The sequence below is a fragment of the Bos indicus genome, chromosome 26 (genome assembly GCF_029378745.1).
Source record: "Bos indicus isolate NIAB-ARS_2022 breed Sahiwal x Tharparkar chromosome 26, NIAB-ARS_B.indTharparkar_mat_pri_1.0, whole genome shotgun sequence".
Lineage (NCBI taxonomy): Eukaryota > Metazoa > Chordata > Mammalia > Artiodactyla > Bovidae > Bos > Bos indicus.
Window position 1 is genome coordinate 39,034,202 of NC_091785.1, and position 13,797 is coordinate 39,047,998.

The 13,797-nt window shown below is 55.3% G+C and overlaps 1 protein-coding gene across 3 annotated transcripts in view; it reads left to right on the forward strand.

Moving 5' to 3' along the window:
• The window catches only part of GRK5 (G protein-coupled receptor kinase 5), a 232,014-nt gene that overhangs the window by 211,648 nt on the left and 6,569 nt on the right, over positions 1-13,797 (forward strand). For all 3 annotated transcript variants that reach the window (XM_070780926.1, XM_070780927.1, XM_070780925.1), the window contains 7 exons: positions 129-319; positions 2,808-2,845; positions 4,767-4,856; positions 7,286-7,494; positions 11,701-11,838; positions 12,651-12,788; positions 13,466-13,597. In XM_070780926.1, the coding sequence (XP_070637027.1) occupies positions 129-319; positions 2,808-2,845; positions 4,767-4,856; positions 7,286-7,494; positions 11,701-11,838; positions 12,651-12,788; positions 13,466-13,597 (936 nt within the window). The remainder of the gene's footprint in view (positions 1-128; positions 320-2,807; positions 2,846-4,766; positions 4,857-7,285; positions 7,495-11,700; positions 11,839-12,650; positions 12,789-13,465; positions 13,598-13,797) is intronic.

A 13,797-nucleotide genomic window follows, 5' to 3' on the forward strand; every position in this document is an offset into this window, starting at 1 on the left:
AGGGGGTGGTGTGAAGCGGCTGCAGCTCCCCACGCTAGTCCTCCCACCCAGCTTCAAGGACCCCTGAGGAAGAGGAGCAGATGTGGGGGTCCCTGGAACCCCAGTGCATGGCTGTCTTGTGCTCCCAGGTCAACCTGGCCTACGCCTACGAGACCAAGGATGCCCTGTGTTTGGTCCTGACCATCATGAACGGCGGGGACCTGAAGTTCCACATTTACAACATGGGGAACCCCGGCTTCGAGGAGGAGCGCGCCCTGTTCTACGCGGCAGAGATCCTGTGCGGCCTGGAGGACCTCCACCATGAGAACATTGTCTACAGGTGAGCGGGCAACCCCAGGTCCCCCATCTGAACCTGAGTGAGTGAGGCCAACCCTTCCATGCTCTGAATTGGTCACTCAGCCTTGCCCTCGAGTTGAGGCCGGGTCATCGCCCTTGAGTCAGACAGACTCCCACCCTGGAACCGAGAAAGGGAGGGGGATCGCTTGGGGGGGGCCAGGTGTTCCCTCAGAGTCGATGAGGTTGGGCCACTGGTCTCTTCCCACCCAGTACCCAGGAAGCTCAGTGAGTGGAGCCTGGTGGTCTGATCCAGAACCAACCCTTGCAGGACTTCTGTAGGTTCCCCACTGAAGCAGGCATCAGAATGGACCCCGGTCTCTCCCACCCCAGGACCAGGTGTCCAGATTCTGTGACCAGTGGCCTTCAGACTCTTCTCGCAGGCTTCCTCCAAGAATTTTGAAAATCTCTGTGCCCTCCTATGTTCTAAGTAGACACCTAAAATAGTCCATCATATGTTAAAATAGTGGCTAGTATTACTGATGTTTTTAAACTGAACTCAAGTGACATCACATATCTAAAGATATCCAGTGGAATCTAATTGCTGTAGCAAATTGACCTCCACCATCATGTAACTAGAAAAAATGCATGAAAACTCTTTAATGGTAAGAAATTTTCTATCATTCTCTACTTCCTTTGGCCTCCAGAGACTGTTATTTTACTGTAATTTACTTTTTGCATAAAAGTCCATGATCAGCATTCCACTCTGAAATATATGGATGTAGATAAGATTTTTAAAAAATTCTCACTGACCATAAGGCTCTAAATGTTAAAGTAATTTCTTCTGTTGAATTGCCCTGATATTATGATGAGTAGGTCCCACTTCAAATTGGGACCCTGGAGGTTTCACCCTATGGATCTGGGCACCATAGCAATATGCAGGAGTAGGGAGGAACCTGCTTTTCTTCTGTCAGTTGGGAGAAGAGCTATTGAGAAAGGACAGGTGGGAGGGGAGATCCTGTAAGATGCCAGGACAAGGCACTATGATGCTAAGGATCTAGAAATGCATATTCTTGAAGTCCCAGCACATGGGTGACTCTCTCATCCCCCACCCACACTGGGCACACACAACCCAGTTTGAAGACTTTTGTCACAGGGCTGTTGGTTAAGAATATCTTGGGAGCCCAAGGTTTTGAAAATAAGGAGGAATGGTCTTGATGACATCCCCTCCCCCCGCCTCCCACATCTCCCAATTTATGCTTTTGTTTTGTTTTCATTCAAGTGAGAAGAGAGTCAGAAAAATTTCCCTAAGGGTTGAAAAAAGAATCCTCTACTTGATTGTTTTTCTCTTAAAAAAGAAAAAGAAAAAAAGGCATCCCTCCAAGTTCTAGCCTTTCTATTAATACTAGGGAGGAAGAGAACCACGGTGCCTCCCTGGCCCGACCCCTTGCTATAGCCTCTCTGTGGGTGTGGGTTCTGTGCCCACTAGCCAGCTGTCTTTCCAACCTGGTGGTCGGTGGTGGCCGATTAATTGAAATGAGGTCTCCTGCCCTTATTTGGAAGGGTTAGCACATCAAAAGCATGGAAATTAATAACAATGGCAACAAAAGTATGTTGTAATAAGTAACCACATACAGACCCCAATTATCACTCTGTGAGCTTGCATCACTGGATTGGGCACATGAACCACTCCCCATGAGGACAGCTGCCCTCAGTTTAGTGAACAAAGCCAGTTGGTTGAGAACCAAATCCTCAGTCCAGATGCCATGTGTGGCATCCGCACAATGGCTTACCCGCATTACACACCCTGTCCTGTTGGTTATTCTTAAATTCACAGAGAAGAGCTTTTATTAATAAAACCAGACACTCTGCTGCCTCTCCCCCTTACAGTGGAAAGGTTCTCTTTCTCATGAGCATGACCATGTCTTGTAAAGAGAAGAGAGACCTTGGAGACAGGAGGTGGTGGCTGCGTCTACAGCTGCGCCTGGTGGCTATGCTTTCTCCCAGGCTGTGGCTCAGCTGGAGCTGGGGGAAGTGCCAGGCTTCCCAGGGGCCCCATCCCAAAGTGGGTCTTTGTCCTGGAGGTTACCATTCTCTCCCTTACTATTCTCTGACCCAATTCTACAGCTGCGGTTTTGTCCTCAATAACTTCTCTCCATTCATTCCCAGGCCTGGCTCTTGCCTTCAGGGCATCCGGAGACCTCGAGGTCTTCCCATCCCTGGAGGAGGTCTGTCACCTCCCAGCCCCAGGGGTGCTCAGTGACGGACTAACCTTTGCCTAACTCCTTTTCAGTCACCCTCCAGAGTCGAGAGGATACCTATGGCAGACAGCAGCACTTGTTTTAAATTAATACCGCAGGGAGAGAAGTGAGCCCAAGATGGTCTTGACCCAGAGAGAGACCAGACCTCCTGAGCCCAGAGTTGGGGAGGGAATACTCAGGCCTGAGTAGCTCAAGGGGGTCCACGACAGATGCTGGTGTGCCCTTGCCACCCAGAACACTCACACTCACATGCTGGTGGTCTTTCCCTTTCAGAGATTTGAAACCTGAAAATATCCTGTTAGACGATTACGGTAAGTCAGGCAGCGGCCCCGGGGATCCTTTTCCTGCTCTGTAGCTGAGCGTCACAACCCAAAGGGAGCAGGAGGCTTCCAACAGAGACTCAAAGATGCTGACCCTGGGTCCAGGGGAGGGCAGAGGGCGTGGACAAAGCTCCTACTTGGCAAAGAAGGATGTGGCTCAGTGGGTGTGACTTGTGATTTTTCCCCTTAAGCAAATTGTTGCAGTGGAGGGTGGGGGACAGGAAGAGAAAGAGAGAACCAGCACTGAGTGAGGAGTGGAGGGTTCCAGAGACTGGGCAAACATCTAACTCTCACACAACTTCCCTCACCCCATCTTTCTAGTCTGTGAAATGGAAACAGTGGGCCTTGCCCTGCCTTCTTCAGATGGTGGAGGCTGGTGCTGAGGTTCTGACAAGATACCTTGATAAGTTGTTTTACCAACTGTGCGTGCGTGCGTGCATGCTTAGTCGCTCAGTCTTGTCGACTTTGCGACCCCACGGTCTGTAGCCCACCAACCACCTCTGTCCGTGGGATTCTCCAGGCAAGAATACTGGAGTGGGCTGCCATTTCCTCCTCCAAGGGATCTTCCTGGCCCAGGGATTGAACTCGGGTCTCCTACATTGCAGCTGGACTCTTTACCATCTGAGCCACCAGGGAAGCCAGCTCTATGTTAGGTGTTCTTACTTATCTGTCATCATTGTTATTTTCGTATGTGTTTGTGCACACACACATGGATAACAAAGAGCCACCACAGGAGCCCCTCGCGACTATTTAGACTATCACACCTGGGAAAGGGTTGTCGCATCTTCAACTAAATTGCCCTGTCTTTACAGAGGGAGCAGGGCCAGCTGACCCTGTGCCCATTTTACAGATGATAAGATTGAGGCTCAGAGGAGCCTACTCTCCCCCTACAAATATCACTGGGGAGTGGAGACCTGAAACTAGGTCTCCCTGCCAGCAAATCCCAGGCCAAGGGGAGGGAAGGGGAGGGAGAAGACCTGGAGAAGAGGTTTGAGTGTGATGCTGTCAGGCAGAGGGCTCAGGGCCCACTGCCCCTCTGTGTATGCACCCAGAGCCCGCAAGGGTTCTTGTTCCCTGCTGGTCTCAGAACCGTGCCTACCACCAATCTGTCACCCAATAGCTGGAATCTGCATGCTCTCTCCCCTCACACCATTCCTGCCTTCGTTGGGGGCCACTGAGCCAGCAGGCTCCACTCAGCTCCAGCCTCTTGGGGGGGCTCCCTGCTTTAGGCCTTGTTGAGATCCAGGCTGTGGAGTGGGTCAGTGTTCCTTCCTGCAGGGTCAGATGAGGCCATGACCCTGCCGGGTTGGCCGCTGGAAGAGACAGTGCCAAGGTGCGCTCTCAGCACGGGTTTGTCTCTGCCTTTTGGGGGTCAGTTCTGGCCCAGGAGCCCCAATGCCACCTCCCAGTCTCTGCTGGTCTGGACGGCAGGTTCTCCAAAGGGAAACAAACAAACAACCCCAAAGACCAACAAGGCAGAACAGGGAATTGCTTCCCAAGTTGCTTTGTGATTTTTCCCCTTAAGCAAATTGTTGCAAAATGTCCGGAGAATCTCACATTTTCCCATGAATCAATCCCAGAATCGAGCCAAGGCATCTTAAACTTTGTGATGTTAGCCTTACAAGAAGCCCCTTACGGCATTTTATGAGGCTGTTCTGCCATCATCCAGCTGAATCCAGGGGTCCTGTTACATCTTTATGTTTTTCTCCCTAAAAGTAATAATTTACCCCTGACCTCTGACACCTGACTCTCGCGATGGTTCACAATCACCCTGCATGGCCAACTGGGTGCCACTCTTCTTGGTACAAATGAAAGGCGAGGGCCCCATGGCAAGTCTAGGGCCCTGCCCAGGGTGGATCAGATGTCTGCAAGACCACCCCAGGGACCCTCTGACTCTGCTGTCCCCCATCAGGCCACATTAGAATTTCGGACCTGGGCCTGGCCGTGAAGATCCCCGAGGGAGACCTGATTCGCGGCCGAGTGGGCACCGTTGGCTACATGGGTGAGTGTAGGCATGGCTCCTCCCTGAGCTGGGCCCTCGAAGCCACTGGCCTCTTTGCGCAACTTGCAGAAGTAGTCATGTGGGAGGCGGGAAGTTGTAGCCAGGGTCAGGGAAGTGTTGGGGCCCCAGGGTGTCTTGACTACACTGAGTTCTGCAGCCCCCACCCCCAGCCCCACTTGTGTCTCAAAGCCACACCCCTCCCAGGGCAGTTTCAGAGCTGACACACAGAGTTGCCTGGGGTGTGGGTGTAGTAGGGTCTGGTGAATTGGCAGACAGCCTTTCAGAGTGACCTCGAGAGCGGGGAGGTCACTAGGAAGGGCCCAGAAAGGAGAGGAGCACACCACCTACTGTGTCACAGAGCCCGTTCCAAGGAGGGGCCAGCCGGGGCTCCTGCCCTGTGTCCCCTGAGCCTTCTCAGAGACCGCTGCCCTGGAGCTACACTGGTCCCCCGGGGTCTGCCTTCCAAATAGGGATATTCCCTGGGCATCTTCCCATACACCTCAAACACATCCACCCGCTCACCCCAGGAGACAGGGGACTCGAGAAAGCTCCAAGGGATGGGGACACTGTTGTCCTCCTCTGGGCTCATGCCAGCAGCACACGCTCAGGGTTCTGGACTCTGGTGTCAGAGGGTCCTTTTCAGATTGCATGATATTGGGGGACCCATGGGGTATGTGTCTATGTGTATGTCGGAGGTATGTATACCTATGTGAATGCTGATGGATGGGCAGATGAATAGATGATTAATAGGTGATAGATAATTGATGGATGATGGATGACCGGGTTAATAAATGGATGGATAGATGATAGATGGATGGATGATGGATGGATAGATGATGGATAGATGGATGGGTGATGGATGGATAGATAGATGATAGATGGATGGATGATTGATGGATGGATGATGGGTGGATAGATGATAGATGGATGGATGATGGATGGATGGGTGATGAGTATATGGATGATGGGTAGATAGATGATGGATAGATGGATGATGGATGGATGGATGATGGGTGGATAGATGATGGATGGATGATGGGTGGATAGATGATGGATGGATGATGGATGGATAGATGATGGATGGATGGATGATGGATAGATGGATGGGTGATGGATGGATGGATGGGTGGGTAGATGATGGATGGATGGATGATGGGTGGGTGGATGATGGATGGATGGTATGGATGGGTGATAGATGGATAATGGATGGATAGATGATTGATGGATGGATGGATGATGGGTGGATAGATGATGGATGGGTGATGGATGGATGATGGATGGATGGATGATGGGTGGATAGATGATGGATGGATGGTATGGATGGGTGATCGATGGATAATGGATGGATAGATGATTGATGGATGGATGGATGGTGGGTAGATAGATGATGGATGGGTGATGGATGGATGGATGGACGATGGATAGATGGATGGGTGATGGATGGATGATGGATGGAGGGATGGATGATGGGTGGATGGATGGATGATGGGTGGATGGGTGGGTGATGGATGGATGATGGATGGATGGATGATGGGTGGATGGATGATGGGTGGATGGGTGGGTGATGGATGGATGATGGGTGGATGGATGATGGGTGGATGGATGATGGGTGGATGGATGGGTGATGGATGGATGGATGGATGATGGGTGGATGGATGGGTGATGGATGGATGATGGATGGATGGATGGATGATGGGTGGATGGATGATGGGTAGATGGATGATGGGTGGAGGGATGGGTGATGGATGGATGGGTGATGGATGGATGGATAAATCCATGCGTGCACTCTGTGCCTGCTTGGGCATCTGTGTCATCTTCTCGTGCACAGTGTCCACACCCATGTGGATACATTTGCCTTCCTGGATGTATGCGGCCTGCCTATCTTCTCTTGCACTTCTCTGGTGAATCTATAATCCATTTAATCAAAGTGTTAGGGAAGTCACAGTGAGATGCTGCTGGAATTCCAGATACATTTAAAATCATCTTTACTTTGGGTGGACACACTTTCATTCATTGAAACGAATATGTGTGCAACACCTACCGTATGCCAGGCATCCTACCTGTTATCAGGCACAGCAGGAAATGAGGCGGCTCGCAGTCTAGTAGGGGAGACGTCAAGGGAACAGGTTATTTCCATCCACCATGGTCAGGCTTCTGAAGCCACAGTCAGAGTCCTTTGGGAGCGCAGAGAAGAGCAACCAAGGCAGGATCCCAGGAAGAGGAGGTATTTCTAGTAGTTGGTGGGCAGGAGTCGGCAGTGGGAAGGGATCCCAGCCCTGAGCCCAAGGCCTCCTGCGAGCAGTACCATCACTCCTAGTTGCAGGACGTCCTGAGGCCCCATTAGCATCTCAGTCCTGGCCTCGTGTGCCTGGCTCTGACCCACCACCAGCTGTCCCTCACGTCCCCTGGATCTCCTGCTCTGCCCCCAGCTCCAGAGGTCCTGAACAACCAGAGGTATGGCCTGAGCCCCGACTACTGGGGTCTGGGCTGCCTCATCTACGAGATGATCGAGGGCCAGTCGCCCTTCCGCGGCCGCAAGGAGAAGGTGAAGCGGGAGGAGGTGGACCGCCGGGTGTTGGAGACAGAGGAGGTGTACTCGCACAAGTTCTCCGAGGAGGCCAAGTCCATCTGCAAAATGGTGAGCTCCCAGTGAGCCAGGCATCGCCCTAGGGCCGGTGTCCAGTGCCAGCTCCCCTCCCAGCCCCGAGCCGAGAACAGCAAACAGGCAGATGGGAGCAGGGGCAGGGCATGCTAGGGTGTGGGCGATGAAGCCACAGGGTCTGTGGACTGGGGTGTTTAACAGACACTTCCAAGAGGGAGCCTGGGGTGGGGCAGGGTGGCTCTGTGACAAAGGAGAGGGGCTGCAGTGAGCAAGGAGAGGCTCCCTTATGTCCAGCTCTGGGGGGAGGTCAGCATGGGGGAGAAAGGGGATGCTCCCAGCTGGCCCCCAAGATACAAAGGCATCAGGACAGCCCCTACCCTTGACCTTCGGCCTCCTGTTCCGTCCAGCTCTGGGTCCCTGGTGCTGCTCTGAGGCCAGGGGCTGCAGGTGGTGGGTGGTGATAGTTTCGGCCTTCGAACATCATTTACTCACGTTTTCCACCCACTACATGGAGTGTTGGTCACACTTGCTGAGGTCCTGAGTGACAGCATCCATAGATAGAGAATTTGACCCGGCCCCAGGCAGGGCTCACTCAGGGTGGGACCTTTAGTCAGGCTGGTGGGCAGGGGCCAGACTGGGGGTCTGGAAGCCGGATAGAGGATGGGGTGGCAGGACCTCAAAAGTGAAGCTGGAGAGAGTCCGCCCTTGGACTGAGGCCCTTCTGGGTTCCAGCGGGCCTGCTTCCTTCCCTGCCTGGCTCTCTGGCTCCCGAGTCCCACTTGTGCCCCCCAGGGCCCTCTTCCCTCTGGCTTCAGTACTGCTGTGCTGGGAGCTGCCCACTAATGCCAGCCGCCCTCTAACACCAGCCATGCGGGGACAGGAAGGGCCTGAGCGCCCAACACTTGGCACCTGCAAACCCCCAGGTCCCTTCCTCTGCTCTGCAACTAGAACAGCAAGACCGGGATCTGACCCTCAGGGTCTGAAATGTGAACATCAACAAACAGGCCGGAGTCCAGAGAAAGGCAGGCCTGGGAAACTGATGAAAAGTAGCAACGTTTCTGCTTCTAGAAAATTCGAGGCTGCACTGCTAGAGGCCCCAGAGCCATCTGGCCTAGCTCCCGCCCCCAGAAGGCTGCCCTCCTGGAGCTGGCCACCCACTGCCTGACCACTTCCTCTCACCAGCCTCAGTCTGACGTCACAGAGGCACGGGGAGAAGGATCTGGCCTAGAGCTGCCATCTGACCCCTTCCAAAGAGGAGCCATAGGTCTGTCATTTGCGTGTGTGAGAGACCGTGAGGGAGGCATGGCGTGTACACAGGCAAACACATGCCCGGACCACATGCCTGGGCCAGCCTGCAGCTGGGCAGCCTCCCAGGAAACAGGTAGTCACGACAGCCAGAGCTGGGATAGAGGGACAAGAGGAGCAAGACAGCAAGAGGCAGGTACATGGAAATGTGGGGTACCCTCGGGGATGGTTGAAAACAGGGGGGTTGAAAGGGGACCCAACAATACTTGGTTGATGTTGCAACTAGGTACCTATCTGCTGGGACCTAACTGGGTGAGGGATGGAAGGTCAGTGCATCAAGTGGCCTGGGTCAGGGTCAGGAATTCAGAGAAGCAGTTCTTGAGACACCCTAAGAGCAACAGGGGACCCGCTGAGAGGACAGAGAGGCACAGAGGGCCCCCTGCCCACAGTCATCGGCTCAGGGGCGCTGCTGTTCCTCTGCTGCCCCCTGGTGGCCACTACAGGGAAGGAGGCAGCTGAGCCTGGGGCTCCAGGCAAACCTGGGCTTTACAGGTGCAAATATCAAAACCAAGGTCCCCTCGTCTTTCTCAGCTAGAAGAACCTCTGGAGCCCTCTGGTCTCGCTCTGCCTCCTTGCAAATGACCCTGAGGCCTTGTAAGTCTGATCTTGGACTTCTTCCATGCCCGTAACCTCAACCCATCTGGTCAGGCTCGCCCTGTCACCACCAAGGGACACCAGGCTCAGGACATAGCAGGGCCTGATCGTAAGGAGACCAAGGAGGCCCAGGGCAGCTCCAGCCCCCACTGCTGAGGAAGATTTTTATACAAACAGCAATAAAGTTAGTCCCCAGCCCCCATTCCATCTTGGCAGCCACAAGACCCCCTCCACTGCCCCTGTGGTCCAGAAGTGCATGCATCTCACTGTCCTGTCTCCTGGGTCCGGTCCCTAAGCCCAGACCTCAGCTCCCACCTTTATTAGGCCCCTGCTGAGTCCAGCACTGTTCTTTCCCCACTAGCCCTGTATCCGTCTCAGTCTCACGCATCCTTCCAGCCCATCGCTAGTCATCCTCCTCCAGGAAGCCCTCTCTGCCTGCCCCATCCACCTAAACTCACACCATCTCTCCCTCTTGCTTCTCCTGGTTTATACCTGATATAATATTTGTGAACTCTTGACCTGATGCCCAGGTTGCAAACAGGCAACATATAGGTGGGTGTTTATTTTAGCTGAACAGTGTTTTAGAAAAAAAGTGAAGAGTGGGTTAATTGCCAAGATTTTTAAATGGGGCAAAAGCACATAAAAACCGGGATTTTCTGGCTTCTTTTGAAAAAAGCAGAAGCCCCGGACACCTGCCAACATTCCTGCCTGGCAGGAGCTGAGGGACAGCCTGGCATGGCCCACGCAGCCCACCCCTCACCTTTTTCCCTCACTGTGTCATCTGTCTGGCCAGCCCCTGCAGCCTTTGGGCCCTGCAGCCTCTGCGATTTCTCTGAGACAAGCAAAGCCCCAGGAGAAGAGCAGGAGTGGCCCCGAGCCACCAGTCCATGGGGCCAAGCCTGCCTGGGGGGTCGGTAGACCGAGTGGGGCAACGTTGTGAGCGGCTGTCTCACAGCTTCGTCCCTTTGAGGCCGTGATCCATTGCTCGCCCCACTGTCGCCTTTCACTCCTTAGTTTGGGGGGAGGGCAGTCCCAGCAAGTCTCCTCTCCAAACTGTGGACCCCAGGAGGCCCCCTGCCTCTCAGAATGAGCATGTGCAGAGGCCACCAGGACTCTGGTAGAAGAAAGGGCTGGACTCCCTCCAAGGTGCGAGCTGCCCACTTAGATTTCTGTCTCAAAGCAGACACTTAGTAGATTCCAACTGTGTACACGGTGGAGTGCTCAGTGTGGCGGGGAGGAGAGAGAAGCACAGGCTTCCCGTGGGACAGGGGAGGGGGCTGATGCCCTGCAGTCATGTGGGGGCCCCGCCTCATCTTCATCTGTGTCCCGCCCCTCCCCCTCCCTTCCCCTTCCTCCTCCCCCCTCCCCATCTTTCATTCATACCTTCCTCCAGTTTGGTCTGGTGGCATGACTGTTCCTGTAGCCCCTTCCTCTCCTAATAACCTTCCATCCTGCCTTTTGTTTGTGATGAGGACCTTCCTCCACCCCCAACCATCCTTGGCTCCCCACTACCTCTGTATTAAAATCCTACCTCCAGACCTGGCCTCCAGGACCCTCCATCACTCTCCCCAGCTGGTCCCTTTCACTCTGACCCATCTCTCTCACTCCCATCCTTCCCTCAGACTCAAAGATGAGTGTTCTCCAAGCTTGCCCTGCTTACGCTGTCACAGGTCCCTCCAGTGCCTTCTCCTGGCCTGGAAAGCCTGTCTCAGATGCCCCCTCCCCAGACCACCTCCTGATCCCTCAGCTAACAGCCAGTTCTCATTTCCTTTGCCACTGTGGTGTCGCATCTGCCTTGCCCTGATGGGTCCTCTTAACATGACTTTGCTGAGGCCAGACCCTCAGCATCCCGTCTCTCGGTGCCTCCTGGGTGCAAGTCTGCAATGTACTTACGAATCGCGTAAACAAATGAGAGAATCCACAGACCAGTCTTTGCCCTTGGTAGCTTACCTGGAGCAGAAGAGGGGATGCCAGTTCAGCACACACTAGTGGGTGCCAGGTACGCACCAGGCTCTGGACATGCAGTCGTGGGCAGAATCAGACAGGACTCCTGCTCTCCTGAGGGTTCCAGGCATCTGAGCACGCTGGGATCCTGGGACCACAAAGCGCATCGCGGTTCAGGAGAGCCTCCCGAATCAGGGTCGAGCGGTGTCTGATGGGAACCTGGGGTGGCCCAGGGCTGGTGGACGTGAGCCAAGGGATGTCTTGGCGGGGGATGGCTCGGGGATTCTTGTGTGGAAGGGAGGTGATCACAAGCTCTCCAAAGCCCCTCACCCCTCGGGCCTCTGGGCAGGAGGAAAGGCCCCCCACCCGGCGTGTCCTCATGGGGCTCTCCTTTTGCAGCTGCTCACCAAAGATGCAAAGCAGAGGCTGGGCTGCCAGGAGGAAGGGGCCGCGGAGGTCAAGAGACACCCCTTCTTCAGGAACATGAATTTCAAGCGCTTAGAGGCCGGGATGTTGGATCCCCCCTTTGTTCCAGATGTGAGTAGCTCCCCAGCCTGGACTGAGCCTGTGCACTGGTTTATGACCTTCGACTTTGCTAAATGTCTGTGAGGGACCCTGGACCAGGGGCTGAGACCCGCGGGCAGGGGGTGGCTCCCATCTGCCAGTAGCAGAGCATCGCCTGGTCTGAGGAGGTCTCTCTGCACCCACCCTAGCTTCATCACCTCTATGAAGTTTTCATTTCCAGATTCCCAGGCTCCTAGAGCCCTTGGGAGCCCTCCCCCACCGATCTTGAACTCCCAGAGGGCAGGGCCCGGGTTTGTCTCTGTGAGTCCCTGAACTGCAGCCCCAGAGCATGTTTGGCGGACAAGAGAGATGAAAGAGATCACCAGGGTTACAGCATCAGGTCCATAGCAGCACTGACAACAGCCTCCTGTCCTAGTGCCTTGATTGTCCCCATTTTGCAGGCGAGGAAACTAAGGCCTTCAGGGGTTATGTGACTTTCCCAAAGTACCTAAGCACCACAGCTGGGACCCCAGCCCAGGGCTGTGTGTGGCAGACGAGCCTGCATGGTGACCTACCGCTTCTGACTGGCCTCTGATGTGGGAAGGGCCAGAGTGGTCCTCCTGGGGACATGCCCCATCACAGCCTGTGTGGGTCAGTGATGGCAGGAAGGCGCCTTGAGTTCTCATCACCCCAACTGGGGGCCCCTTGGTCCCACTGAGCCAGGGCAGCCCAGGTTCCCAGGGCTGGGGGGAGGCCCTGGGAGACCACCCCTGCCCCCCCTTCCCTGCACCACCCCCCCACCACCCCCCCGCCCCCGCTCCCCATTCAAATCCCTCCCTCCCCAGCCCCGGGCCGTGTACTGCAAGGACGTCTTGGACATCGAGCAGTTCTCCACCGTGAAGGGCGTCAACCTGGACCACACGGACGACGACTTCTACTCCAAGTTCTCCACGGGCTCTGTGCCCATCCCGTGGCAAAGCGAGGTGAGCACGGTGGGGTCCTCAGCTTCACCCCAAAGCGGGGGCGGGGCTGCTGTGACGGCGAGGCGGGGGAAGGGGGGTGCGGACTGGGGCGGTGGCGTGGTGCAGGGTCAGGAGCTGGCGGGGAGGGGAGAGGAGGCCTATCCAGATGACTCTGGAGAAGCGTGGCTGGGAAACGGCAGCAGCTGGAGGCCCGAGGTGGGTGATGGAGTCGGGGTGGTTACCTGAGGACTGAAGATGCACCAGCAGGCAAAACTGCATCCCTCCTTTGGGGATCTTAGTGCAGGGTGAGCCAGCAAAGTGCTCCCATTACCGCACTGCACACGAGGATGGAGCCCAGTCCGAGCTGGTTCATGTGAGATAGACATGATGGGGAGGTTGGCCTGCAGCCCTGGAGTGGGACGGTGTAGAGCCCTGGGGTGAAGGAGGAGCTGAGGGTGGCTGGAAAATGAGCACCTCCATCCCAGCCTCCGTGGCCGGCTTCTGTCTTCTGAGTGAGGACGGCTCACCAGGCGGTCTGGGAGAGGTATGGGCAGGCGGGGAGCTGCCGGGGTCTCACCCTGGGCGAGTGGAGGGCCTGGCAGGGACAGTGTCACCCACAGCCGGGCTGCTGGGCTGCCTGTCCCCCCGGGATGGCCTGGACAGCCCTCACCCTGCCTGTGTTTTGACCGCTTCTCCAGATGATAGAAACAGAGTGCTTTAAGGAGCTGAACGTGTTCGGACCCCACGGTACCCTCTCACCGGACCTGAACCGAAGCCACCCTCCGGAACCGCCAAAGAAAGGGCTGCTCCAGAGGCTCTTCAAGCGTCAGGTGAGACCCTCACCTCCCACCCCAACCTGGATGCCCTGGTCTCAGCTCCGGGAACCCCAGGCCTGACCCTTCCATAGGACTGAGACCAACTTGCTGGCCAGGGAGATGAGGGGTTGCAGCTGCAGCCTGGAAGGACAGGCAACCTGTGTGAAGTGCCTTGAAACCCACTGGTTAATGAGGTCCCCAGAGCGGAGGGGCAA